A 27,722-nucleotide genomic window follows, 5' to 3' on the forward strand; every position below is an offset into this window, starting at 1 on the left:
CAATTCATGCCTGACTGACTGTAATTGATTTTCCTAAACACTCAACCTAATAAATGCTAGGGAAACACACACACACACACACCCTAGAATGTGATGGATTTTTATTTTAAACAGTACAAGGAAGAAATAATTGAGCGATTATGACAGTAATTTAACGCTAGGAGCGAGGAATCCCCTGCTGGTATTAATGCTCCGGCCCATTGCGTTTCCCAGACTGAATAAATACCGGTGGAAATAGAGTCTTCTGATTCAATTTCTTTCTATTCTCATGGACCGAAGAGACTTTATCACAGGGTTACTCCGGGGAGTCATTCTCATGGGTAAACACTGAATTAAAGACACTCTGGCCATTCTCTTCCCCCCAAATACACACAATGTTGAGGTTGTTTTCTTCCAGCCTGTGTTTCCATGAGCGGACTGTGGAAATGTGGCTGCTTTTGTGAGGGATGAGCTGGCTTCCACAGTTAACCTCTTCATGGGGGAATGTTTGTGAATGCTGCATCTGCAGCTAGCCAGACTGCTCAGGACCAGCAGTGAGTGGGCCTAAATTAGGGAGCTCCAACAGAAATGGCTGGAACCTTTTGTCGTGTGTCTAGGACCCCGATGAGAAGCCATGACTGTTGCAAACTCAGACTTGCCATTGGACAAAGAAGAAAACCACTCCAGTACCTACCACTCAAGAGGCTATCTTGGAATATAGGCAGCAGGAACAGCTACCTATGCTCCTGGAGCCTCCACATACTTATCTGTAGAGTGGGAACATTGTGCCCACTCAGACACTTGGGTGGGGTTCTATGCCCACAGAGGCTCCCCACATGTGACTGATGTGGGAGTAGTTTCTCAACAGACTTATCATAACTAAGACACAAATCCCTTGCTTTCGTTTTCCTTTTATTAAAAAAAATTAAAAGATTTATTTATTTTATGTATATGAGTACACTGTAGCTGTCTTCAGACACACCAGAAGAGAGCATCAGATCCCATTACAGATGGTTGTGAGCCACTGTGTGGTTGTTGGGAATTGAACTCAGGACCTCTGGAAGAGCAGTCAGTGCTCTTAACTGCTGAGCCATCTTGCCAGTCTCTCTTTTCCCTTTTTGTTTTGAGACAGATTCTTACAAACTAAGGTGCATAGTCTGGTCTTGAACTTCCCATCCTTCTGCTTCAGCTTTAAAAGAAGTTGGGACAACAGCTGTTTTCCCCAGTTTCTCTGACAGTCAAGACACTTGACTGAAAAACACATTCCTCCATAATTAGTGAGGTAAACCTTTAAGCACACAATCCCCACAGCTCTGCCAGGAATAATGAGTAGTTAGACAAATTCCTTAGTCTCTTTGAGGAGGAAAAATATTTCTTCACCTATTAGGGAAGAAGTTCTGATAGCTACATTACCACAGTGGCTGTCTCCTGGAGCAGCTGGTGCTGGTCTCATCGTTAGTCTTAAACACTGTGAAAATGCCAGCTGGTCAAGTACTCACATCACAGACCGAGGAGTCAGTCCCCTGAAATTTTTCTAGGTTCACACTTGTACCAAGTTTACAATGGTGTGAGGCTTGGAGGGTAACGTCTGTAGCTTCAACTCTGGGGAGGCTTATTCAGAGGGTGATGAGTTTGAGGCCAGCCTGGTTAATACCAGAGATGTAGTTTCAAAAAAGCAAAGCAAAACTAGTATGAGCATAGTGGTGCAAGCATTTAATTAGTTTGAGGCTAGCCTGGTATAAGTAGTTACAGAGTGAGCTAGGATGTGGCTCAGTTGGTAGAGTGCTTGTTGTATAGCATGCTCTGGGTACAATCCTATCACTGAATAAACTGGGCATAGTGGCACAAGTCTGTAATCCCAGCATTTGGGAAGTAGAGGCAGGGTGACAGACACTAGTTGGGAGCTGGGGTGAATGTTTCCAGGTTGGAAGAACTCACTTTAGCCTTCCCTTGGCAGCTGAGGCAGATAGGGAGGGGTGCTGCCTGGGCAGGCACTCCCTGTTTGGAGCCTCTTACACCCTCGAAGCCACAGCTCAGATGACTGTGGTAGGAATGCAGAGCTGACCCCTTTATGCATGCATCATGGTGGCTTGAGACAATGCATGCTTCCATGAGCTCCCACACATGTCCTACCCTCCAGAGGCAGAGCCAGGGGAACACAGGACAGGATCTTGAACTGCAGGCAGGGACAGCACTTGCTACTACGTGTGGTTGACTTAAGCTTTTTCTTGAGAAGCCACAACTATTTCTGAGACAAAGGAGTAGAGGAGACAAGGTAGGACAGTGCTAACCTTAGGTGGCTGCCATCATGGAGATCAGCTACCCTGCATGCCAATGGTGATGGTGACAAGGTCAGTGACAAGGTCAAATTATTAAGACCACTTCTGAGGCCAATACATGCTTTACCTAAAACAGATGACTTTGGTTTTTGAGACAGGGTCTCATGTAGTCCAGGCCTCCCCCAAACTAAGTAGCTGAAGATGACCTTGAACTTCTGATCTTTCTGTCTTAATGTTCCAAGGATGGAATGCAAAGCTTTGTGCATAATAGCTGAGTACTCTATTGACTGAGCTACAGCCCTTGACCAATTTTTTCTTTGAGACAGGGTTTCACATTGAGAGCTGAGGCTTGTCCTCAACTCCTGACCCACCTCCCAAGTGCTGGGATTACAGTGTGAGCTACCACATCTGGCTACTTTCCTTGGTTTATGTGGTGGTGGTGGGGCTTTCAATATAATCTTCTGCCCCTTTTGGTCTTAGATTGCTTGCTTATGCCTTCTCTGCATACATGACCACTAAGACACAGGTACAGGCAAATCTGAGTCAAGGAAGCCTCTGCAGCGGCAAAGTGACCTAGTGTGTGAATTGAGTGGCTGGCATGTAACCAGAGACATGGGAGGCTGCCAGAGGTGCCCCTATCAATGGTTCTGCAGGAACTTGGCAAAGGCCTTGGGCAGGAGATGAGAAACTTGTCACCACATGTACCAGGCAGATAGGGCATTTGCATGAGGCCCTGGTCAGTCACCACTGGTGCTGCTGGCTACTGCAGACCAGGCTGACCAGTCACATATATGACCACTGCTGGTCTGTGGGTAGCAGGACTGACGAGCAAACTGCCTGATAGGATTCTCCCAGTGTTTCCTGGGGACTGAATATAAGACAGGACCAAACCCAGTCATGCATGTGTCTGCACTCCACTCATGAAGCCAGCAGGACATCCTCATCCCCACCCAGGCCAGCTAAGAGGAGGGTACAAGGGTCAATTGAATGACTGGGAGCATAGAGTGAAATCAGCTCTCATTCCATGCATGGACACAAGAAGGTACTGGAGGACTGGTGTTTTGGTTAGGTTTTTTTGTCTACCTGACTTAAGCTTATCTGGGAAGCAGCTGAGAAAACCCCTCCATCAGACTGTAGGCAATCCTGTGGGGTATTTTCTTGAATAATGATTGATGTGGGTGGTGCTACCTCTGGGCAGGTGGTCCTGGGAGCTGCAAGAAAGCAGCTAAGCAAGCTATGGGGAGTAAGCTAGTATGCAGTGCTCCCTGAGCATCTGCTTCAGTTCCTGCCTCCAGGTTCCTGCCAGGAGTTCTTGGCCCTGAGGGACTGTGACATGAAAGGTGAAATAAACTTTCTCAAGCTGCTTTTGGCTTATGGTGTTCATCGCAGCAACAGAGAACACACTAAGACAAGGGGTGTGTGTGTGTGTGTGTGTGTGTGTGTACAAAAGAATGCCAAATCTAGAATTGTGACTTGGGTGTCCTGATTCCAAAGCCAAGTATCCTGACCCCAGCACGGCATGAGCTGTAGTCCGTGCCTGTAATTCCAGCACTCTGTAGGTGGAGGTAAGAGATTATCCTCAGATGCAGAGTGAATCTGACTAACTTGGGCTATGAGGCTCCTCAAACCAAGCAAGCAAGCCCTAACCCCAGCACACAGGGTCTTTCATAACTGCCTTGTTCCATAATCATCAGCCAGGTCAATGGGAGGAGAGCAACTGTTTTAAATAACTTCCTCCAGGCTTCACTCCCGTGGCTCTGCTCTGGAAGGGAGAGGTAGAGCTGGCAGCTAGCCCACAGAGCTAAGGTTTACTTATCAAGAAATTCCGGAGCCCAGAACCTTCAGTTAACTATTATGGTGCAATGACTATTTCTTCAAGTGCTGGAAGTGCAAGTGTTGATCAAACATGTGCCAAGGAGACACCCCTGCTCCACTAGTAGCTTCTGCCTGTTTTTCTGGTTCCCTGGGGTAGAGACATAATCTCTGAGCAATGAGATAGCACTATGGGTCTCAGTAGAATGTCTGAGATAAGCCCAAGGCAAAACCAACACTAAACACCAATGAACTAGCAAATTGTTCCTCCCAGACAGGTCCCATGGTCCCAAGTCTGTGGCACCTATAGCAGCCTGTGGCTGTGTGCAGCCCGCAGTGCTCCTGCTCAGCCTACCTCTGCCTTGTTTCCCTGGGCACCATCTCCTGTCCAACTCCACAGGCTTCTCCTGTCTTGTCAGCAGAGCTGCTTGCTGCTTCCCTGGCTTCCTTATCATAGCTTTATCTACAGCGATTCCTGTGTTTCTTTTAAATGAAATTTTTAAAGGTTTACTTTATTTTTCATTGTGTGCCTGTGTGTGGGTATATGAGCGTGAGTTCAGGAGCCCTGAGAGTTCAGAAGCGGGCATCTGGTCAGGCATGGGGACTGCTCAGCGTGGTCCTCTGCATGAGCAGTATGTGCTTTTAAAGGCTGCACTCTCTCTCCAGCCCCAAGTCTCCTTTTAATTGAATACAAATCCAGGATCTCCACCCTCCCAGTATACCCACTGTTCTCAGGATGAAGCCCCTCTCCCCCTAACCAGCTGGGATCTTTCCCATCAGGCCATTCTGCTACCCACACACAGCCTAGCTTTCCTATAAAGCCAACACCAGTGTCTGCCCTCAGACTTCTCTGTCCCCACAACAGCCAGGCAGGCAGCCTCTGGGGCTTCCTTACTTTCTTCTCAGATGCTGTATCAAGGCACTTGTCCTTTTAACATTGTAACACAATGTTGTCATGTACAAAGTTCACGTGAGCCAACTCTGCAATCAAGTTACAAACAAAACAATACCTCCAAAACAAACAACCAAACACCTAAAACCAAACAAGAAACAAACCACCCCCCAGTGTGCCAAGACAACCTTAAGATAGACTTCTGGATTTCTTGTCCCAGCTCAGTGATGGACCAGGCACTGACTCAGTTTCTCTATTTATAAGAACCCTGACCATGTTGATCTCAGTGTAGAGGCTTGGCAGATGAAGTGATATCATTCTGACAGTGTGCTTAGATTAACTAGGAATGGAGCATTTAAAAATGGATGACTATTCTGACTAGTACTAGGGTGGCTAAGACTACTTAGGAGACCTCATATGACCAGTGCCACACTCTCCACAGAAAGCCCTTACAGGCCAGGCCCAGGACCTTAGGAAAGGCCTAAACACCAGCTGCTGCCCTGACCCTGTTCTAAGGGAGTAACAGAGCCACACATTGCATTCTTTCCTCCCACCCTGCTTTTCCTGCTTAGGCTTCATGTGAATTTCATCAGGGAAGAAATGGACAACACTTTCCCCTGGGTGCTGGTGCAAGTCTGAGTGACCAGCACTATGAAAGATAGGTGTCCCATGAACCCCAGGGGGCAGGGGGCAGGTTTTACAGGGAGTCTGGAAGGCTTTTCATTTCACAGAGAGCCTTGAACTCAGTGGGGTGACCCAATGCGAAATTTAAAACTTTCTAGTGCCTATGGCTACCTGGCTATAAAATTGAGTGGGCAGAGGCCACAGGCCATGTCCTTCTGAGCTGAGAAACTAATTTCTGCTTTAGCTGTTTCTCCCCTAAGTGAAGAATCCATGGAGACTGGCTGGGAATGCAGCTTAGCTGGTTGGCCAAGTGCCTGCCTAGCATTAGCATTCATGAGACCCTGGGTTTCATGAAGGTAGAACCATGAGAATCAGAAGTTCCGGTTGGGGCTGGAGAGATGGCTCAGTGGGTAAGAGCACTGACTGCACTTCCGAAGGTCCTGAGTTCAAATCCCAGCAACCACATGGTGGCTCACATCCACCTGTAATGAGATCTGACGCCCTCTTCTGGTGTGTCTGAAGTCAGCTACAGTGTACTTATGTATAATAATAAATAAATCTTTGAGCCGGAGTGAGTGGGGCTGATCAGTGAGCAGAGGTCCTAAAATTCAATTCCTAACAACCACATGAAGGCTCACAACCATCTGTGCAGCTATAGTGTACTCACATACATAAAGACGTTCAGGGTCATTATCAGTTCCATAGCTAGTTGGAGCCAGAAGCACTAGATATGAAAGCAAAATGTTTTCCTGCCCTAACAAGGCCTATGAAGAAAGTGCTTATGGGTAGCTGAGTGCTTGGAACCATGTGACACTATGTGACTGACTACTGTGTGCCCGGCACTGTATATATGATAACTGGGTATTGGCTGAGATAACTACCCGCTGGGAGCTCCATGAGAGCAAGCAGTTGGAACCCACTAGAAGGAGATAGTAATGAATTCTGTAGTGCAATGGACACCTGGTGACAAGGTGTCAGACATGCTCAACCTTCTGACTCAGGGAAAACAGTGTCAACCTCAATGTTCACACTTGGGAACTGCACAACTGCAAATCAATCAATCAATCAATCAATCAGCCAATCTCACAATGTCTCAAACAGTTTACTGTTTTGTGTTAGGCCTCACCCATGGCTATTCTGAGATGAATGTGGCCTTCAGGCCATGGTTTAGGCTCTCCTGGGACAGATACATTGGAGCTACAGGATCAGAAGAATGAAGACCCCCAGGCACATGTGTCTCAGACACTGGCTAAAGACAACATTCTCCCAGGACAAGTGCAGTGGATGGATTTCTAACTTCTCATGGCAGGACCTGGGCTGCTCCTGGGTTCTATAAGAGAGCAAGTCAGTAAGCAGCATTTCTCCATGGCCTTTGCATAAATAAGTCCCAGCCTCTAGATTCCTGTCCTGCTTGTGTTCCTATCCAGACTTCCTTCGAGGATGTGAAAATGGATCCACAATAACCCCATCTTGGAGAGAGGTGTCTCCCAAGAGAACTGACTGGGTGAGCTTTGGTGTTTCATGGTGAAGGTTCTAACAGCCTACCTGGTTGGCTCGTTCAAGGTCAGTCATGATCATCTCGATCTCATCGGCCCTTGGAAAGAAGAGGGATAGAGGTTAGTCATCACTGAGTTGGTGCATCGAAGGCCCTCTGGCTCAGACCGAAGCAGAATGACCATATCCACACAAGGACAGCACCAGACAAACCTGTAAGGGATTACAGTGGCCAACGGGATGGGACAAGTATATGTCATAGGCGCATGTACTTATTTTATTCATTACTTATTGTGTGTATAACTCTGCCTTGGTGCTGAGGACAACTTTCAGGAGTTGGTTCTCTTCTACCGTGGGCCCCTGACGCAACTGGAGGCAGGCAGACCCTGCATGTGTTCAGGTAGGACAGCTCCTTGTATTCCAGGATGGTTCTTCAAGAGTGGTGCCATCTTTCTTTAGTTCTGCTAACCAATCTTCATGCCATTTCATCTATCTGACTGGACAAGGCTGGCATACCAACTTCTGCCTTCCACATCATCCAGCTGTTTCTTTGCACCCCCCCTTTTTAAAAAATCTCATTTAAAAATAAAAATTATATTAATTATTTTGTATATGTTGTGTGGGAGCATGTTGTATTTATGGAGGAGAGAGGATATTTTTAAGGAACCAATACTTTCCTTTCAGCATGTGGGACCCAGATACTGAACTTAGGTTCTCAGGTTTATTGGCAAGCACCTTTATATGAGCCATACTGCCTATCCCTTATTCTTTAAATACATACACACAAGTGTACACACACTCACGCACATACACACACACACACACACACACACACACACGCTTGGTGCCTAAGAATTGGATCCTATGGAACTGGGGTTACAGGTGATTATAAGCTGCCATATGGATGCTGGGAATTGAACGTGGGTCCTCTGCAAGAGCAGCAAGTGTTCTCAACTGCTGAGCCCTAAAGATTCCTAATATCTAGGAAATGCAACAAAAGATTTCAAACTCTTTATGGAAGCCTAGTCCTGAGTTGGGACTAGAGATGGTTCAGTGATACTTAGTAAACCACATAGGAGAAGAGACAAGTTGTCCTCTGACCTCTACATAGGCCCACAGCAACTGTGTACATGTGCACGCACGCGCACACACACAGAGTAATAAATTAAAAAATGTAAAGTTGGGGTTGGTGAGATGACTCAGTGGGTAAGAGCACCTGACTGCTCTTCCAAAGGTCTGGAGTTCAAATCCCAGCAACCACATGGTGGCTCACAACAATCCGTTAATGAGATCTGACTCCCTCTTCTGGAGTGTCTGAAGACAGCTACAGTGTACTTACATATAATAAATAAATAAATCTAAAAAAAAAAATGTAAAGCAATTTTGAAAAAAAAAATAAAATGCCACCTTGTCCCACTAACATAGGAAGATGCTCTCTGTGTTTGAAGCAATCCCTAAAAGTGAAGCCAAGTTTTCCATTGGTGTGGTCAGTCTAACTTTGGTTGCTAAGCAACCCACAGAACTGAGCAAAATACTGAATGTGATAACAGCAACTGTGCATTTCACAGTGAGGACACTCATGGCTTTCCTGGACTCAGAGGAGCTTGACAACACTGCTCTGCTGTGGATGGGAAGAGTGAGTCAAACCTTAAGCCTGTGGTGGTGATACCCAGACCTAGAGAGGCTATCATTCCCAGAGACAATAGGAAGCAATGAGGGAACAAGGCTTGCCCCAAAGTTGACATTATTATTATTAATGTTAAATTTCTGTTACAGGCTGTGATACATCCCAGTCTGGCCTCACTATGTAGTTGAAATTAACTTTGAATGTCTACTCCTCCTGCCTCTACCTCCTGAGTGCTGAGCTCAAGTGTGTGCCATAATGTCCAGTTTATGTATTGGCGGGGATGGAGCCTAGCGGTCAGTAGATGCTGGGCAAGTGTGCCAAGTGAGCTACAATGTCTAACCCAGCCCATCTCCATAGAGAATCACTTTAAGTCTGCTTTTAGCTTTTAGAAGAAAAACTCTCCACCCCCTTTCTCTAGGACAAAGAGAACACAACTAGTTACAACTCAATTATTTTCAGCAGGGTCTCCTGCTTGGATAGCAGGTGTTTTAGTCAGGGTTTCTATTCCTGCACAAACATCATGACCAAGAAGCAAGTTGGGGAGGAAAGGGTTTATTCAGCTTACACTTCCATGCTGCTGTTTATCACCAAAGGAAGTCGGGACTGGAACTCAAGCAGGTCAGGAATCAGGAGCTGATGCAGAGGGCATGGAGGGATGTTACTTACTGGCTTGCCTTCCCTGGCTTGCTCAGCCTGCTCTCTTATAGAACCCAAGACTACCAGCCCAGAGATGGCACCACCCACAATGCCCTTCCCCCTTGATCACTAATTGAGAAAATGCCTTACAGGTGGATCTCATGGAGGCATTTCCTCAACTGAAGCTCCTTTCTATGTGATAACTCCAGCTTGTGTCAAGTTGACACAAAACCAGCCAGTATAGCAGGTATGCTACACCATGCTGTGTGCTGCTAGCTGGGAACTTCAGTGCATTCCTGAGCTCTGTGTGGAGCATAGCCCGAGTCTGTGTGGATTCTACCCTGAGTCACTGCTCCACTAGATCTTGATGAGCCCACCTGTGGTGGTTAGTTCTTGTCAACTAGACACAAACCAGAGTCTCCTGAGAAAAGGAAACCTCACCTGAAGAACTGCCTTCATTGAAGGGCCATTTTCTTCAGTAATGACTGATGTGGGAGGGCTCAGCCCTCTGCTGGTGCCCTCTCCCCTAAAGGTGATCCTGGAAGTGTAAGCCAAACAGACCCTTTCCTCCCCAAGTAGCCTTTGGGTAGTGTTTCCTGACAGCTCTAGAGAAGCAAACTAGGACACACCCTCTCAAATGTACTGCTACACCTCATTGGCCAACAGAACGAAGCCTACCCAATCACCTGACCTTAGTAAGTACACTGGAAATGTCTGGGGGGTGGGGAGCCACATCTGCTACTTTACCAGGACAGGGATGAACTGCCCATAATATAGTTTCATAGCATGACAGTAACTCTTTGAAAGGCTTTGTTTTCATTCCTTCCTCTTCTCCCCTCCCCTCCCTTGTTTTTGAGACTAGAGTATTGCAATATAGCCCTTCCTGGGCTAGTTCTCATTATGTAGTCCCAGGCTTCTAAGAATCCTTCTGCCTCAGCTTCTGGGATTACAAGTGTGCATTCACCATATCTAGCTGTGAAGGGTTCTCCTTCTTTGTTTTGGAACATGGTCTCATGTGGCCCCCGCTGTTCTCAAATTGTAATCCTCCTGAGTCTGCCTCCTGAGTGCTGGGATTATAGGTGTGTGCCTATACGTGGCCACTCTTACCATTTCCTGAAGATTGTGAGATTGACATTTGTCTAAAATCTTGTCTATTTCAAAGTCTGTAACACTGCACAAACTGCTCGCTCAGCACAATTTGTTATAAGAACCTCAGCCGCTACCTTTTTGTGAGCTGATAATATGGCATCTGCTGACTATTAACCTGCACTGTTTTATGCTCTTCCCTGATTTCAAGTACAGGGTCATTTCATCAGGGCCTAGAATATATACAGTGCATTCAGTTGTTTCCCTGTGCATCATTTCAGGGTATTCTCTGGGCTAACATACCATTTTTATGACGAACTTCAAAGGACACGGTCAAGGTTGATGGAAAGGAAATTATACCCAGGCCAGACACCATGTATTTCCTTTCGCACAAACCTCTTGAGTGCTAGCACCATCCGGCCCAGCGCCAGGCTGCCGCATAGCTCATCATCTTAGCCGTCCGTCGGCCAGTGACGCCAGGAAAAACAGTGTGCTTAGTCCTCCATGTCCTCATGTCCCACTTATGCAGATTCCATGTGTGTATGAACCTCATGTGGACCTCAGTCTGCACCTCATTTAACAAGCAATATAGTGTAAAACTACTTATAGAGCATGTATCAGGTTATTTATTAAAAGTTCCATATGGTGATTTGGAGAATGTTCTATGCAAATGCTACAGAATTTTACTTTAGTTAATTATTGTATATATGTATATCAATATACAAGTATGTCAGAGGAAAATTGCTGGAGTCTGTTCTTTCTCACTGTGTGAGGTTCTGGGATCAAACTCAGTTCATTATGCTTGGCAACAAGCACTTTACCTGCTGAGTCAGCTCACCAGCCCCTAATTATTATTACTATCATTTTGTCATCCAAAAAACTTTTCAGACACTTCGGCTGTACAGGGCCTAAGTCCAAGTTTAGAAAGAACAGGTTGGTCAGCAGTGGATGGAGTCTGGCTCTGAGGAAGGGTGCTCTGTGATGGGACTGTCATCCCTCTAAAGGATGTAGGTTCCCCTCTTCCAGCCTGGCACAAAGAGAAGGATTTGGGGCAAGAGCAGGGACAATCTGTAGTTGAAAAGCTGCCTGTGACAGTTTTTACTGTCAGTTGACAAGGTCTGGAAGCACTTCCGAGAAAAGCCTCTGGCATTTCTGTGAGAGACTGAGGCAACATCCAAAAAGTTGTTTGGATGACATGTCAGTCAGGGGGAGGGGTAGGTTTGAGCCACAAGGAGTCAGCTGTGCAGGTCAATTTAGTGACAGCCTTTCTATGGTTCCTGAGGCCTTTCACAATTTATATATATATTTTTAATTTATTTTATGTATGTGAGTATACTGTCACTCTCTTCAGACACACTATTAGAGGGCATCAGATCCCATTACAGATGTGAGCCACCATGTCAGAATTGAACTCAGGACCTCTGGGAGAACAATCAGCCCTAACCCCACTTTCGCAGTATCTTAAGCCCTTATCTGCATGTGAGGAGAGCAAAGAACCGGCTGGGATCCCCAGAATGCTTCTTGCTTCTTTACCTAAGGAAACTCATTGGCTGGGACAGTGGCTTGCATGCTTGCCTCGCATGCATGAGGACTTGAGTTGAATCCTCAGAACCCACATAACAAAGGCTGGACACAGCAGCAGGCACTTGGAATCCCAGTGATGGAGTGGCAGAGACAGGCACATCCTGGGACTTACTACATCTTGTTTAGCTGAGCTGGAAAGCTCCAGAAAAAAGGGAAAGACGGTCTCAAAAACAAAAACCCAAACACACCACCACCATCACCACCACCACCACCACCACCACCACCACCAAAAAACCCCCCAAAACCAAAGGTGGTTGGAGTCTGGTCTCTACATAAACATTCACATTTGTGTGATAACACACACACATGAAGAGGGAGAGGTGGAACCATACTGGCATATATTTCTTTAACATTCCATACTGGATGCTGGCTAGTTCTATTTTAACTATAGTCAATGTGGGTAGGAAGGGCCCAACCCATTGTGGTGGTGCCACCCCTGGGCTGGTGGTCCTAGGATAACAAAACAGCCAGCTGAGAAAACCATGAGGATCAGGCAGTAAGAAGAGCTCCTCCATGGGCTCTGTGTCAGTCCCACCTTGGCTTCCTTCTATGGACTGTGACTGAGGATATATAAATAAACCAAATAAACTGTTTCCTCCCCATGCTGCTTCTGAACATGGTGCTTGATCTCAGCAGCAGGAACTAACCCTAACTAAGACAGCAGCAGGAACTAACCCTAACTAAGACAGCAGCAGGAACTAACCCTAACTAAGACAGCAGCAGGAACTAACCCTAACTAAGACAGCAGCAGGAACTAACCCTAACTAAGACAGCAGCAGGAACTAACCCTAACTAAGACAGCAGCAGGAACTAACCCTAACTAAGACAGCAGCAGGAACTAACCCTAACTAAGACAGCAGCAGGAACTAACTCTAACTAAGACAACAGCAGGAACTAGCTCTAACTAAGACAACAGCAGGAACTAACGCTAAGACAACAGTGAGGGCCCTTGCCTGTTGTGGATTTTAAGTGGTAACTCACTATTTCACAAGTTACCATATTGCTGAATTTTTTTTTTTTGGCTTTAAATGTATACATTTAGATTTTGTTAATAAAATAGCCATCTCTGACTTTATTATGACTTTTTAATAAAAGATGAGTATTGATTTCTTTAAGTACATCTTAAGCATTTATGTAACTAATGAAATGGATTTTTCTCCTCTGACCTGCTAATATGATAGATTATACTAGCTCCACTTGTTCCCATATGGCTGTGGTGTATCAGGTGTTTAGTGAGCACTCAGGTCTCGTTGCTAATACTTTATTTAGTATTTTTATATAAATATTTATATATGGGTGTGGCCTTTGGTTTCTTTTGTAATCTTGCGTGGATGAGGTTATAAAAACATTTTCTTAGGGCTGGAGAGCTGGTTCAGTACCTGCTGCTAACTTTGACAACCTGAGTTCCATCTTTAGGATCCATATGGTTAAAAGAGGGAACCGACTCTCAAATGCTGTCCTCAGACTTCCTCAGACACACTTGACAGACATGAAATAAGCAAAAATGTAAACAAATTTTTTATCAGATTGACTATTCATTTACATGCAAGAGCACCACTGTGGGAGTCGGTTCTCCCCTATCATGTAGTCCTGGGGGATTGAACAGGCCATCAGGCTTGGCAGAAAGTGCTGAGCTACCTCGCTGTGTTGCCAGAATCATTGCCGAAGCCCTTCCTCCTCTCTGAAGACAAGGGGCAGTCACACAGATCAGATAACAGGCATGTGGCTACAACACCCCATCCACACGTGCCTACTTATGCTCTTGCCTATGGCCTGGCGCCCTGGCAGTCTCTCAAGTTTGTGGGCCTTTTCTATTCCCTCAACATTATGTCCCCTTGAATTGCAGTTCCTTTCAGCCTACTAGCCGCTGTCAGCTGTATGCGGCACAGGTGACCTGTGATTTTTGTGCTTTGGAGTCCGATGTCTGAGAGGCCTGGACTCAGCAGTAGGTCTGGATGAACGGTTACAGGATCCCTCAGGAAGCATGGGTTTCTTTTCCAACATTGTTTTTCACTTTCCCAACAGTTTTTATTTACTTTTTCTCTTTAGACTACAGAGTCTCATGTAGCACAGACTGGCCTTAAACTTGACCTTGAATCCTGATCCTCTTGTCTGCACGCTCTTGGGATTACAGGCATATACTACATGTGTACAATCAGAACTTGAACAGATTCCTTCAGCAAGCAGTGGACATGCTGGTAAGTTTTGGTAAGTTTTCCTAGCATCCTGGCAGTGGGGTCCTTACTCACTCAGTCCAAGCACTCCCACTGTAGCTGCTCAGGAAGTATTCTCCTTGACGTGTCCTTCCTTAATGGAGGCCCTGACCTGTAGGTGAGCAGGTGCAGGCCATGCTCATGAGAGTTCCTGAGGCTGTTGCCCTGGTACCTCCTTCCTGAGTGTTTTCTGTACCGCAGAGGAGGCCTCTACCTTAGTCTATAAAGAGGTGAGGAGACAGGCCCAGGGCAGAGCAGTTGATGACTCATTCAAGGGTGCAGGAAGCCATGGGTCTATGATGAACTTCAGGATGCAAGGGCCTCTAATTACCTCCTTCTCCCCTAAGTACTATGCTGGCATGGGAACTGTGAGGAACAGGGTGGGTAGAAGCTAAGAATAAACAAAAACAAACAAAAACCCCAAACCAAAACAACAACAAAACCCAACCTTACAGCGGAATACTGGCTATCAGTATTAGCCCCTGCCACCCTGGCCTGCCCCCATACTTCAGCCCAAGTCCAAGACCACTTCCTGGCCCTTCTACCAGCCTTTCACATGAGTCTAAAGAACTGCACATCCTGTTCACGTGAGGCTCCCACAACCCCTTCAGGGCCCTGCCCTGAAGTTCTAAGATGGTGAAGGGCTGGAAGTGAAATTGCACAAATGGTCTGGAAGGCTGCAGAACACTTGTAGGAAAAGACAAAGCCTTCTTCTTCCTCTAGCTGGCACCGAAAGTCTGCATTGGGGTATCACATAAGTGGCTTTTTAGGATAACCTGAAAATGAATAATTCAGAGGTTCCTATTCTACTTGGGAAGTGTCAGACAGTTTGGCTGGGGCAGACTCACTGGCCCCACACATCCCATCCCTTCCCCTCACTCTGATCTCATCGAATCTGGCCTCATGTCTATAAGGATGCCCTCCATCCTGTCTAATCACTAAAATACCACAGAGGAAGTCCACAATACTCGATGGAAGGAAAAAAATAGAAAGGTTAATTGCAATATAAAGTTTTCCCTTGGAGTCAAATAAACAGTAAATCAGGGCATTGTAGCAATTCCATGCTCTTAAAATACACCCAAACAATAAAGTGTCATGTGGAGGGAAATGGCTTGGCCACCAGGCTGTGAAACGATAGAGCTTTTTGTAAAAATCTGAGTCTTAAAAAGTCACCTTCCCCCTTTAACTCCCAGATTCCACTCTAAAAGCCTTATTGTTTCAGGGTTTTTCTTACAGCTACTCTAAATATTCTGTGCAGGTAGGTACGGTGAGAATAGTAGGTAAGACCACACAGCCTCCTGCCTTGGCTGTACAAGATTAATCTTAGAAGGGATGTGTGTGTGTGTGTGTATAAAATGAAAGATACATACATGTGTACATATATGTCTATATCCTTATCCCCTTTTTAAAGCTTTGCCATTCATGTGTGTGTGTGTGTGTGTGTGTGTGTGTGTGTGTGAGAGAGAGAGAGAGAGAGAGAGAGAGAGAGAGAGAGAGAGAGGGAGAGAGAGAGAGAGAGAGGGAGAGAGAGAGAGAATGCATGCCGCACCATTCATGTGAAGGTCAAAAGACAATTAACTTTCAGGAGTCAGTTCTTTCCCTCCTGGGTTCTGGGACTGAATGCAGGTGGCCAGGCTAGTGTGGCAAGTGTTTTAATTACTGAGCCATCCCACCATCATATTTTTAGCATTTCAGCATGTGTGTGTGTGTGTGTATGTGTGTGCATGTAGGAACTGTTAGGAACAGGGTGGGTGGCATATATATGTATATGCATATATATGGGTTTCTCTGTGTAGCCCTGGCTGTCCTAGAACTTGATCTGTAGACCAGGCTGGCCTCAAACTCAGAGATCTGCCTGCTTCTGCCTCCTGAGTGCTGAGATTAAAGGCAGGTGCTATCATGCTCAGCCTTGGAAGGAAGTCTTAACTAGTCAGTCATACTTTCCTGATTTCCTTTATGGCTGGATAACTTTGGTTGATACAATCTCTCTATCAGGTCAGGAGCAATGTCAAACCATTGGCCCGTATTAGGCTATGTTTTCATTGTTGTTATTTTTTTTAACTTTTAATTTTTAACAATTCCAACTATTATTGTTGTTGTTACTATTACTATATTGTCTATTTTATTATTATTTTGTGTCTACGTGTGAGACTGCAGTGTGCCCATGCCAAGACATGCATGTGGAGGTTAGATGAAAATTCCAGGCAGTTGACTTTTTCCTTTCACCTTTATGGTCCAGGGGAACAAGCTCAGATCATCAGGCTTGCAGGGCTGAGACCTTGGCCTCTGTTCAAGGCCAGTATCTGCTATATAGCCTAGACAATACAACACCCTTTTATTTTAAAACCAAAACCAAAACCAAAACCAAAACCAACCAAACAAACCCTGGAAAGTCAAGTCTAAATAACTTGTAAGAATTCACTGATAGGAATCCACAGGTTCAAAATAAATGCTCTAGAAAAGATGGGTCTCATTGCAGAGGGAGGGTTAAGGTAAAGTAGTATAATTTGCTGCTATTTGGACAGGGCATGTGATTGCCGCACTGTAAGGGCTCATTCAGAGCGAGTCTCAGTAAGAGTCTGAATGTCAGCCCTGAAAGGACCTGGACATTCAGATAGTGAGTGAATCCAGAACTCTTTCAGAAACACACCAGGAGGTTATCAGGGGATGGAAACCTAGGTCATTCTCAGCTACACAGCAAGTTAGAGTCCAGCCAGGGAACATGAGAACCTGTTTCAAAACAAAACAACTTCTGTTCCTATTGACATAAAATGTTTGAGAAAGTCACTACCTATGGATCATACGGTTGCTAAACAATTCATTTTAGTAAGTAGGTAGTTAGAGATGAGGTCAGCAAAGCTTCATGGTTTGTTGGTTTTTTTGTTTGTTTTTGGTAAAGACAAGAAAACAAATTCCCATATGCCAATTGTAAATATCTGGAAAATAAATGATATACAATTGGGATATAATTATTAAATATGGACAGGGCTGGAGAGATGGCTGGGCAGTTAAGAGCACTGATTGCTCTTCCAGAGATCCTGAGTTCAGTTCCCAGCAACCACATGGTGGCTCACGACCATCTGTAACGGAATCGGATGCCCTCTTCTGGTGTGTCTAGGACAGCTACAGTGTACTCATATACATAAAATAAATAAAAATCTTAAAACAAAACAAAACAAAACCCCCAAACAACAAACAAACAACCCTTGGGGAATTAAAACAATGAGGTATATGTTCTATCTACAGAAAATCAAATTTCAAAATGCCAGAAGAGAGAAAGCTAATGATGACAGTCTATATTTGGAGGTGCATTAAATATAAATAAGGGTAAATCTACTGCCTGAGCTAATTTATAAAACTTGATAAAGTAGCTGGACGTGGTGGCACACGCCTTTAATCCCAGCACTTGGGAGGCAGAGGCAGACGGATTTCTGAGTTCAAGACCAGCCTGGTCTACAGAGTGAGTTCCAGGACAGCCAGGGCTACACAGAGAAACCCTGTCTCAAAAAACCAAAACCAACCAACCAAACAAACAAAACTTGATATAGTGACAAGAGGCACACTGTAGAAATTAGGTAAGTAAAGGCATTAAAAAAACTTCAAAACAGAAGCAGTCAGACAGTACACAGACACAGAAATTAAAGACTGATGGCAACTTATCACAATAAAGATTTAGGCAGATGAAGTGAAATTACAGGCAGAAAGAAGTCAGGGATGTGTAATTCCTTATGTCTGGCCTGTACCATAAAAATATTAGGCAAATTGGGATCTAATATGAAGACTGAGTTGGGTGTGGTGCTGCCTACCTGTAACCACAGGCCTTGAGCTCACAATCCTCCTGTCTCAGCCTCCCAGACCTGGGATTATAGGTGTGCAATGCCACATCTTGCTCAAACATGATTCTGAAAATATTAATTTATAACTCATGCAGGCTAGGTTCACCTGCTCTGTAGGCAAGGATGACCTTGACTCTAACTGCCAGAATTACAAACACACTACACTTGTAATTTATACAATACTAGGAGCTGAACCGAGGGCTTCAAGGCAGGTATGCACTCTATCCACTCAGCCCCAGCCCTAGAAGGTCTCATATATTCATTTGCTAAAACCATCAATTACTTCTAAGAACAGTTAATATATATTAAAAGAAATTCAAATTTGTGCAAGAGGTGTCCTTTAGTGGGAAGCAAATAACACTGGTGGCCGATCACTGAAGTGGTGCTGAGCAGCAGAACTGTGGAATGTGACTGAATGTCATGAGAAAACAGTAATAGTGCTGACAGATGAGGCTTCACATCAGAAACTACCCTGGATAGCTGACAGCCTTCACAATGGGGAAATCGCTACACCACACTAGAACAGTAACAGTCATAAAGACGAACTTCTGGGTCCAGAATCAGATCTCTCCATAGACTCTATGCTAAGTAGGCAAGAAGGGGGCAACCCTGAACATTTCCTCATCTGGGAGTTGGAGCACACTGGTGTGGAAGGGCAGGGAGTCTGAGGGGACTGGCTTTGGCATGGGATGAACTGTACTGTGAAGTGCCTGTGCACAGGACTATGATCTGGGACTTTTCCTAGAGGGACGGGGAAAAGCAAGGGAGGATCTCAAGCAGAGCAGCTCGGAACAGGATTATTGTATTTTGAACACTTGTAGCAGATCCTTGGATTCACTCGGAGAAACTGGCAGTGACAGACAAGTAGATATGGCAAAAAGTGATGCTGAGGGAGAAAAAAAGCCTAGGTTATGGTGGTGGTAGGAATGAAGACAGTCATGGGAGAGAGACTGGGATGGATTAGACAGCAGGGTAGCAGAGAGTCAAGGTGGACCCTTGGTTTCTGGAACGAGGGGAAATAATACATCTCTAATGGGAGGGGACAGAAACCACAAACAGAAGGAAAGCCGCCTGGAGGGAAGAGAGAAGCTCTGGAAGGCAGTTTGAGATGCCCTCCATTCACCCTTTCTGCCATCCACCCACTCACCCACCCCTCATTCATCCCATTTCCATCCATCCATCATCTCATTCATCTGTCCAGTTTATCCGTCTATAGGCTTTTGTTACTGCTTTATAAGAAATACATATTAACCTTGTATCTGTCTAATAAATTGTAAATAGTTCATCCATGTCTATCCACCCATTCATCTCAGGCATCCACCCACTCTCTGCACTCGCCTTACTGTCTGTCCATCATCCTCCCTCCCTCCCCTCCATCCATCCATCCATCCATCCATCTATCCATCCACTCACTCTGCTGACCTCTAATGTTTTGTCATGGCTTGGCAAGAAATTATATATTGGCCATTTCCTACTTACATACCGTAAATGTTTTCTCCATCCTCATATCACTCTTATATCCTGTCCACCTTCCACCTCCACAAAGCTTTGAATATCCCATAGGTTCTCTACTTTTGGCATCATGCTTAAAAAGGCTCTTCCACCCACTTATTATATAAATCCCCACCTAAAATCCATCTTCGTGTTTTCATGATTTCTTTTATATTTATATTTAAGACATCCAGGCTTTAATTGGCACAAAGCGCAGCCTTAGCTTATTATGTATATTCTCAGCCATTTGTTCTACTGCTTGTTGAAGATTCTACCTTTCTCCAACTTATTTAGGCTTGAACAATTTTTATATATAACTTGTTCTTCTTAATTTTGAAAACTTCAAAAATATAGAAAGCTCCTGAGGAGAAAATAACAATCAACCATATGGCCTAAACCAGAATTAGCCAGTGAATACGAACAGACCCCTTCCCATTGTTAGCGACCAATTCTGGACTTCTGATTTCATTTGGGCTTTTCATAGGAACTGGAGAGTCTCCAGTCTTCTGTATATTCTGTAAACCTTGCAAATTGTAAAGCTTTTTTAAGGGTGGAAAGATCACAGAAATACATCCAAGTAAGAACAGTCACAGCTAAAACAGTGAAAAGGTAAAAATACACACTGTCTGATAAAATTCGGAGACTATGCCCTGCTTCGTGCTCCGGGCTGTTTGGAGAACATTCAGAACACTACAGAGTTTTAATTTTCCCTCCAGACTCCTTAGGGTTATCTTTCTGAAGCTAGGAGGGCACCAGCGTGGTTGTTGGGGGGTTAATCCTCACTGTGTTGAGTGCCCCCAAGTCCTCACTCTGCTCATCCGAGCAGTAAATCTGTAGGCTCAGGAGAGCAATGCGGCTGGTTGCAGGAGCGATGCCATAACATTCAGCATTAAAAATTCATTCTGCAGGCTCGCTTCAGAACTGGCGGTCTGGCGGGGAAATATGAGACACCCCACTGTCTTTCTGGCAAATGGAGACATTCCTCAACATCTAGCACCTTAGGAAGAGAATGAAAGGGCAAACAAGCCGTGAAGGAAAACAATGAGCTCAATTATCTGGCTCTACGCTGGCTTTCCTATAGGAAACATTTCATTCTGCTTCCTAAAAGTTTCTCAAGTGCAGGGGAGATGTAGACGGTGGATTCCAAGGGCTTGCCAACAGAGCTCCAGACCACTGAGAGACCCTGTCTCAAAAACCAGTGTGGATGATTTCTGAGCAACTGAGGTAGTGTCCTCTGCCTCCACAAGCATGCACAAATACACATGCATGTGCCTACAAAGTTTCTTACATGCTATCTTAGAATGAGGACCCTTTTTGTCCTTGGTGGGTATCTAAGTGTCCAGTATCTTTCTTTAAATAAAGAATGTAACCAGCCCGTAAGACCTGAATTCTCCAAGACATTTGCATTTGGAGCTCACCTGGACACCGAATACTGGGGCTTCTGCAAATCATCCTGCCCTCACAGACTCAGTCACAGTGAGCTAGGAGTGGCTCATACACTGAATTGTTCACACTTTAACACATGGGGCCTGCACAAATATGGCATATCTACACTAAATTATAGTGACTGTGGGATTACTATGTTCGTTTGCTTCTCTGTTACTGTGACCAAGAACAACTTGGCTAGGAAAGGGTTTATTTCATTTCACAGCTTATAGTACATTCTGAAGGGTAGTCAGGGCAGGACCTCAAGGCAGGAACCACTGAGGAATACTGCTTACTGGCTTGCTTAACCTGCTTTCTTATACAACTACCTGCACAGGGGTGACACCATCATGGAATTCCTATGTAGACCAAGTTGACCTTGAACTCAGAGTCCCATTAGCCTCTGTCTCTGGAGTGCTAAGATTAAAGGTGTTCACAGCCTGGCTTCCAAAGTAAACTTCAAGGGACATGTTTATTAAGGTGTTAACAGCTGTGGAATAGTTTGACCAGGAAACTTTTGGTCCCCATAGTACCAGCACCTAAAAGGCAACTCATTCAAATTTCAAACTGTAGACAGAGTTCAAGGGCTGGGAAGATGCTTCAGTTGGTAAACATCTTGCTGTTCCAATATGAGGACCAAGTAAAATACCCAGAACCTATGATAAGAAAAGGCTGGGCCCAGTGGTGTGCACTTGAATTCCTAGCTCTGGGAAGCAGATAGAGGCTCACCCTGTAGTCCAGATAGTCTAGCTCCCTTGGTGAGTTCCAGGGTATTAAAGGGCTTTGTCTGAAAAAAAAAAAAAAAAAAAAAAGGTGTGTGTGTGTGTGTGTGTGTGGTGGTGACCTGAGGAAAGACAGAGAGCTTGTTTTCTAACCTCTATATGTACCTACACATGTGCATTGCATCTTTATACAAAGGCACAGGCTTGTATACAAACACACACACACACACACACACACACACACACACACACACACGCATGCACAGAGTAATAATCAAGTATCTACTGCATTTGGACACACAAAGCCAGCCTCTTCTTTCTAGTCCCACCCCAGGAGACTGGAACAGGAAAGTCCCTGGCGATGCTCCAACACTGAGTTTTAGATGTGAAACAAGGATGGAATCCTACCAAGTGCACTAACGCCTCTGGAAATGAGACTGGTCCCACTGAACTCTCTATTCAGGCCCAAATCCTCAAAAATTAGACAGAATTTGCTTCTCTGTTTTTAGGGAAATTAATCCAACCAAGATAATTACAGCAACTCACATTGGAAACTGATGACTCATGAGAAAGATGGAAAACAATTACCTTCTTAAAGTGACAGGGAGAGAGTGCTGCTGAGGTTTCAGGACCTCCCTTTGGTCTTTATAAATTTACTGAGGTATATGTATAAGGAGTATCATAGCCAGCCTTGGCTACGTAAAGTTCAGAGCCAATCTGAGCGACAGAATGAGATGCCTCCCTACCCTGGCAAAGGCTGGATGTTCAGTGTATGTTTATGTTTTTAATCCCAGCATTCAGGAGGCAGAGGCAAAGTTAGGTGGATCTTCATGAGTCTAAGACCTGGTTTACACAGTGAGTTCCAGGCTGGCCAAGGCTCCTCAGTGAGACCTGTCTCAAAGTACCACTGATAAACTAACAAGCAAGCAAACAAAAGGGAGGTGTGGCAGCTGGAGAGATGGCTCAGCAGTTAAAAGCATCGGTCACTCTTCAGAGGACCCAGGCTCAGTTCCCAGTAGATACATGGCAGCAAACACCCATTTGTGTCTCTAGCTGCGGAGGATTTGATGCTCCGCACTGGACTCCTTGGGCACTAAGCATGCCACAGTACTTTACTTCAAGCTGAGAGGAGGAGGCAGCAGCCTGCTTGGGCACTGCCTGTCCACACCTCATTCATGCAGTTAACATAGTACAGGCTTTCTCAAGGACTGCCACAAACAGCAAGTGTGGTGACATTTGAAAATCCACCATGTAATAGTCCAGACACATCTATACACAGGCTGCCGCCGCCTCTGCTCACCAGCATGCTACTCATACTTCCCATGGGACAGTCATGCCAGGAGCCTCTGGCTTCCTCTTTCAATTCCTGCCTCCTGTCCTCTGCTGGAGCACAGAGGTCCCCAGGCCTGCAAATCAGAGTTGGAGTTCTCTGAGCAATCAGCTACTAACAGGAAGCCTTGTCTTTTTCAGAGCCTGCTGCAGGGTGTGATACACGCTTGTCATAAACTGTACAAACAACACAGCATTTCTTCATCAATGTTGCTTTTGTAATGTATTATGGAACATTTGCATACATAATGTCTTTTCATAAAGACAAGCAGAGGTGAAGAATACAACATGCAGAAGTATTAAGAAATATGACATTTTCTGGTAGGAAAGTTTGGGAGTAACTTAGAGTAACCTTAGCTATAGAAAGATTATGTTTGCCTTAGGATTCAGTCTTCTCTCTCTTCTTTCCCTGAACCCAGCGCCTTGAATACATCGGGCATACACTCTATTACGCTATAATCATCTTTCTTACGAGATTGATTTTTTTAGTTTTCTGAGATAGGATTTTACATAGCCCAGGCTGGCCTCAAAGTTGCTTTGTAGTTCAGACTATTTTTAACCTGTGATCTCCCAACCTTAACCTCTTGAGTGCTGGAGATTAAATCCAGGGCTTCCTTCACACATGCAAGCTAGGCAAGGACTCCAGCAACCAAGCCACACCCTTCTAGCTAAGGTGGCTTAGCTAGAAGGGATAGAGCATTTCATCACAATTTAAACTTGCTTTGCACTGAATCTGCCCTGGTGGTCTGCAAAGTGTTCCTTGGCCTCCTCCTCCACCCTGGGTCCACTGTGGAGGGAAAACTGAAATAAAAAGCCTAGGGCTGGGTAGAAAGCTTGGTGAATAAAAGTGCTTTTCTGCCAAGCTTGGTGACCTGAGATCCATCCCTGGGCTCCACATGGTAGAAGGAGAGAAGTGGTTGTCCTCTGACCTCTACGTGTGCACCACAATATAGTGTACAAACACACACACACACACGGTTTTTAAGAAGTGCACTTTACTTCTTAAAACTTTACTGCCACTGCAACAGAGGTGGAGAGAAGTGGGTGGCAGTGTGAGCCACCAGGCCCCTCTCAGGGTGATGGCCACTGCCTGCTGAAGACAGCCCCAGGGAACCGTGAGCACAGTAAAGTCCATGCTGACAGACTTCCTAAGATGTCACTTTAAGGTCCTTAAGGTACTACCTGTGCATTTGCCATGGGACACAGGGAGAATGAAACTTCAGGGTGACCCTCTGAGAAGGAGGTACATAAAAAAAAAAAACCCAGAAATAATGCATTTATTTAACCCAGCAATGGTTATAATGTGAGGGCCTGCAATCCGCTCACACAACAACTGTTTGGCAAGCCCCCCTGTGTTCCAACAAATATTAAACTGTGCTTGCCATTTGTCTACTGAATCTTGCATTAATAAACATGAAGAAGAACACTTTACCTCCCACTCTCAGTGATGGGACCAAACAAAGACCAGCTGTACTCATCAATGGGGCCTTGTTCTGTGCATAAAGGCTAATTACATTTTGCTTCAAGCCTACACATGGAAAACTTTACTGCCACTGTCCCTATCACAGCCAGCCAAGCAGTCCCAGCTGACGCACAGCTGAAATGACTGCAAAAGCAGCAGTTAGGGATGGGGGTGGAGGGCTCCAAGTGGCCTTGTTGCCTTTGACCTGTACCCCTTTCCCCTGCAAGGGTCTTGGGTAGCCCAGATTGGCCTCTAAGGATAGAGCTGAAAATGACCTTTAACTCCTCCTCTGCCTGGCCTCCACCGCCCAAGTGCTGGGATTAGAGGCATGTGCCGCCACACCTGTTTCTTGTAGTATTGAAGATCAAGCTCAGGGCCTTGTGGATCCTGGGCAAGCACCCTATCAGCTGAGTTATATCCCCCAGTCTGTGTGGCTTCTTTTTAAATTCGGATGGTCGGCGGTCTGAATGACTGACAAGCAGTGTGTATCCTATAAATTGACAAAACTTCAGACCAACGCTGTTCAGGAAATGTACACGGGGTTCTGCTGAGCGTTCCCAGCTCTTGCAGGGACGGTTCTCCACACTCCAACCTCTCCACAGTCTCTCAGTAATGCAGCTGTCCTTATGCCCCCTGTACAAGAGAGGCCCTGGAGGTCACAGTGTGGATGAGGAACAGAGGGCTCGCTCTCCCAGCAGCCTTTTCTCCCAAGTCTACGTGCTTCTCTGTCTCCCACTCTCTTCCCAGGGTCTCTGTCAGCCATGTTGAAGCATTCTACTGAGGTTCTTAGAGATGTTTAAGACCATCCCAGAACTCATTTCTCCCCAGCATAGGAATAAAAATACGTCTGTTCCAAAAGTTGCAGCTGAAGCCGAGTGAGGTGACAGTCCTTTCAAAACTGAGAGGAGGACAATGCAGAGGAGGCAGCTAGTTGTTGTATTTAGCTTGAGAGAGGGTCTTGCTTAATAGCTTAGATTGGTCTAGAACTTGCAATCAGTCCTTTTGCTCCAGCCTCCCCAAAACAGTTTACAGGAATGTGCCATCACACTTGTTTTTGCTGGTGGTGTTTTTAGACAGGCCATGCTATCATGTAGCTCAGACGCCCTCCATAGTCAGGGATAACAAAAGCCCTAGTCCTTCTGCTCTCTCTTTCCTGGTTTTCTGTGACGATACAGATGAATCCAGGGGCCATGGATATAAGGGAAGCAGTTTCTCAACTGACCTACACTCCCAGGCTCTCTCCTCCGGTGTGTTCTCTCTCTCCCTCTCTCTCTCTGGTGTGTGGTGTCTGTGCATGTGCACATGAGTATGGAGGCCACATATCTGCCTGACTCTACCTTCCCAGTTAGCAAGCCCAGCTTTTATCCAGGTCTTCATGCTTGCAAGCAAGCACTCCCCTGTCTGAGCTGTCTTCCTAGCCCTACTCACTCCTTTCTAATCAGAGAAATAAAAATTTAGTCTAGGCTAACTGAAATTCAAACTTTCCATCAGCCCACTATACCCATGGCAGGTCTTCCAAGAGGCTGATGTAGCCTGGTTCTTTCACAGACCCCTTACATCTAGACAGATTCATCTAGTCCCATAGCCTCACCAGGTATGGTAGTACAGCTACAGCCCCAGCTACTTCAGAAGCAGATGCCTGAACGCAGGAGTTTGAGACAAACCTAAGTAGCACAGTGAAACCCCTGCTCAAAACAGCACAGAGAAGAGGACTGGGAATGTAGCTCAGTGGGTAAAGCACTTGCCATGCAGGGAAGAGGACTGTGCTTTGGAGCCCTAGTAGCCACCTGAATCCTTGACCAGCATAGTAGGCCTGAACCCAGCAGTAGGAGGCAAAGACAGGATATCCCCAAAGCAAGTGGCTGTGTCAGTGAGTTCTGGGTTCAAGTGAGAGCCCCTGACTCAACATCAGGGTGACTAACCATTGAGGAAAACATCTGACATCCACACCCAGGTGCACACATGAGCATATGTACCCACATACATGCATATGCTCATATGTACATGCACATTGAAAGCTCTTAAACCCATAAAATAAAATAATATAAAACAAAAAGTCAGATGTGGTCACATCTGTAATCCATGCACTTCTATAGTGAGACAAGAGGTGGAGACAGGAGGATCACCTAGAGGTTTATAGACCATCTAGCCTAGAGTATACAGCAGGTTAGAAACAAGAAGAGAAACCCTGCCTCACCAAGGACTGACTCCCCAAAGGTGTCCTCTGATTTCTCCATGTATACTGTGGGTAGAGAAAGAGAGAGAGAGAGAGAAAGAGAGAGAGAGAGAGAGAGAGAGAGAACTTTCAGTGGGAAGGATATGATGCAGGGACTTATTGTGCTGGCACTGTGTCTTGGCAGCATGACAGGAGGTTGAGCATCTCATAAGCCATCTTCTGTGGCTTAGTAACAGGGTCATCTTGACCAAATACAAAAAGAAAAGAAAAAAAGAAAACCAGAGGATGACTTCACACAGACACTTACTTTGCAGTAGTTTCTTCATCATATTTGGTTTTCAGGTCAAATAATTCTGTTCGAGTTTTTTCCAGGGCTAAAAGGCAAGGACAGAAACCATGATATAAGACCCCAATCTTGTTTTTTGTTTTTTTGTTTTTGTTTTTTTTTTAAAGACAGGGTCTATGTCCTCCAGGCTAGCCTTGAACTCATTAGATAGCCAAAGATGACACTGAACTTCGGACCTGTCTGCCTCTACCTCTCAGTGCTGAGATTACAGGTGTGTGCCAACCCCCAGCACCTGCTTTGTGAGATGCTAGGGCTCGGATCCAGGGGTTTTTGAGTGTTGGGTAAGTGCTCTTCTGATTGAGCTATATCCCCATCTCTTTAGGTTGCTTTTTTCAAAGATGGGGTTTCATGCACCTCAAGCTGGCCTTGAATTCTTGATCTCCCTGGGTACAATTCCCCCGGAATAGGATTACAGGTATGTGCTATCAGACCAAACCAGGATAGCAATTGCTCAAAGTAAAAGGAGAAAAGTCCACAAAGATGGGAGACACACAAAGAATGGAGAAGAAAATGTCCCTTACTCTCTGCCTCATCTCTCTGAAGTGCCTCCTTCTCTAGAGAACTACTGTCCATGGTTTGCTGCATAGATTTCCAGCTTTTAAATGTCTTTTACCATCAAAAGCCATTTCTATATACAATTGCAGAAACAGTTGCATACTTCATGTCTCCACTAATCACAGACCAAGTGTATGGGGGAGGGCTCATATGA

The 27,722-nt window shown here is 45.3% G+C and overlaps 1 protein-coding gene across 13 annotated transcripts in view; it reads right to left on the reverse strand.

Moving 5' to 3' along the window:
• Nucleotides 1-27,722, reverse strand: part of Cux1 (cut like homeobox 1) — a 318,232-nt gene that overhangs the window by 84,367 nt on the left and 206,143 nt on the right. For all 13 annotated transcript variants that reach the window (XM_085837322.1, XM_085837323.1, XM_085837321.1 and 10 more), the window contains exons 8-9: nucleotides 26,975-27,041; nucleotides 7,132-7,180 (exon numbers count right to left, since the gene is read on the reverse strand). In XM_085837322.1, the coding sequence (XP_085693448.1) occupies nucleotides 7,132-7,180; nucleotides 26,975-27,041 (116 nt within the window). The remainder of the gene's footprint in view (nucleotides 1-7,131; nucleotides 7,181-26,974; nucleotides 27,042-27,722) is intronic.

Source organism: Mus caroli, unplaced genomic scaffold (genome assembly GCF_978045245.1).
Source record: "Mus caroli unplaced genomic scaffold, Mus_caroli_1 scaffold_4, whole genome shotgun sequence".
Classification (NCBI taxonomy): domain Eukaryota; kingdom Metazoa; phylum Chordata; class Mammalia; order Rodentia; family Muridae; genus Mus; species Mus caroli.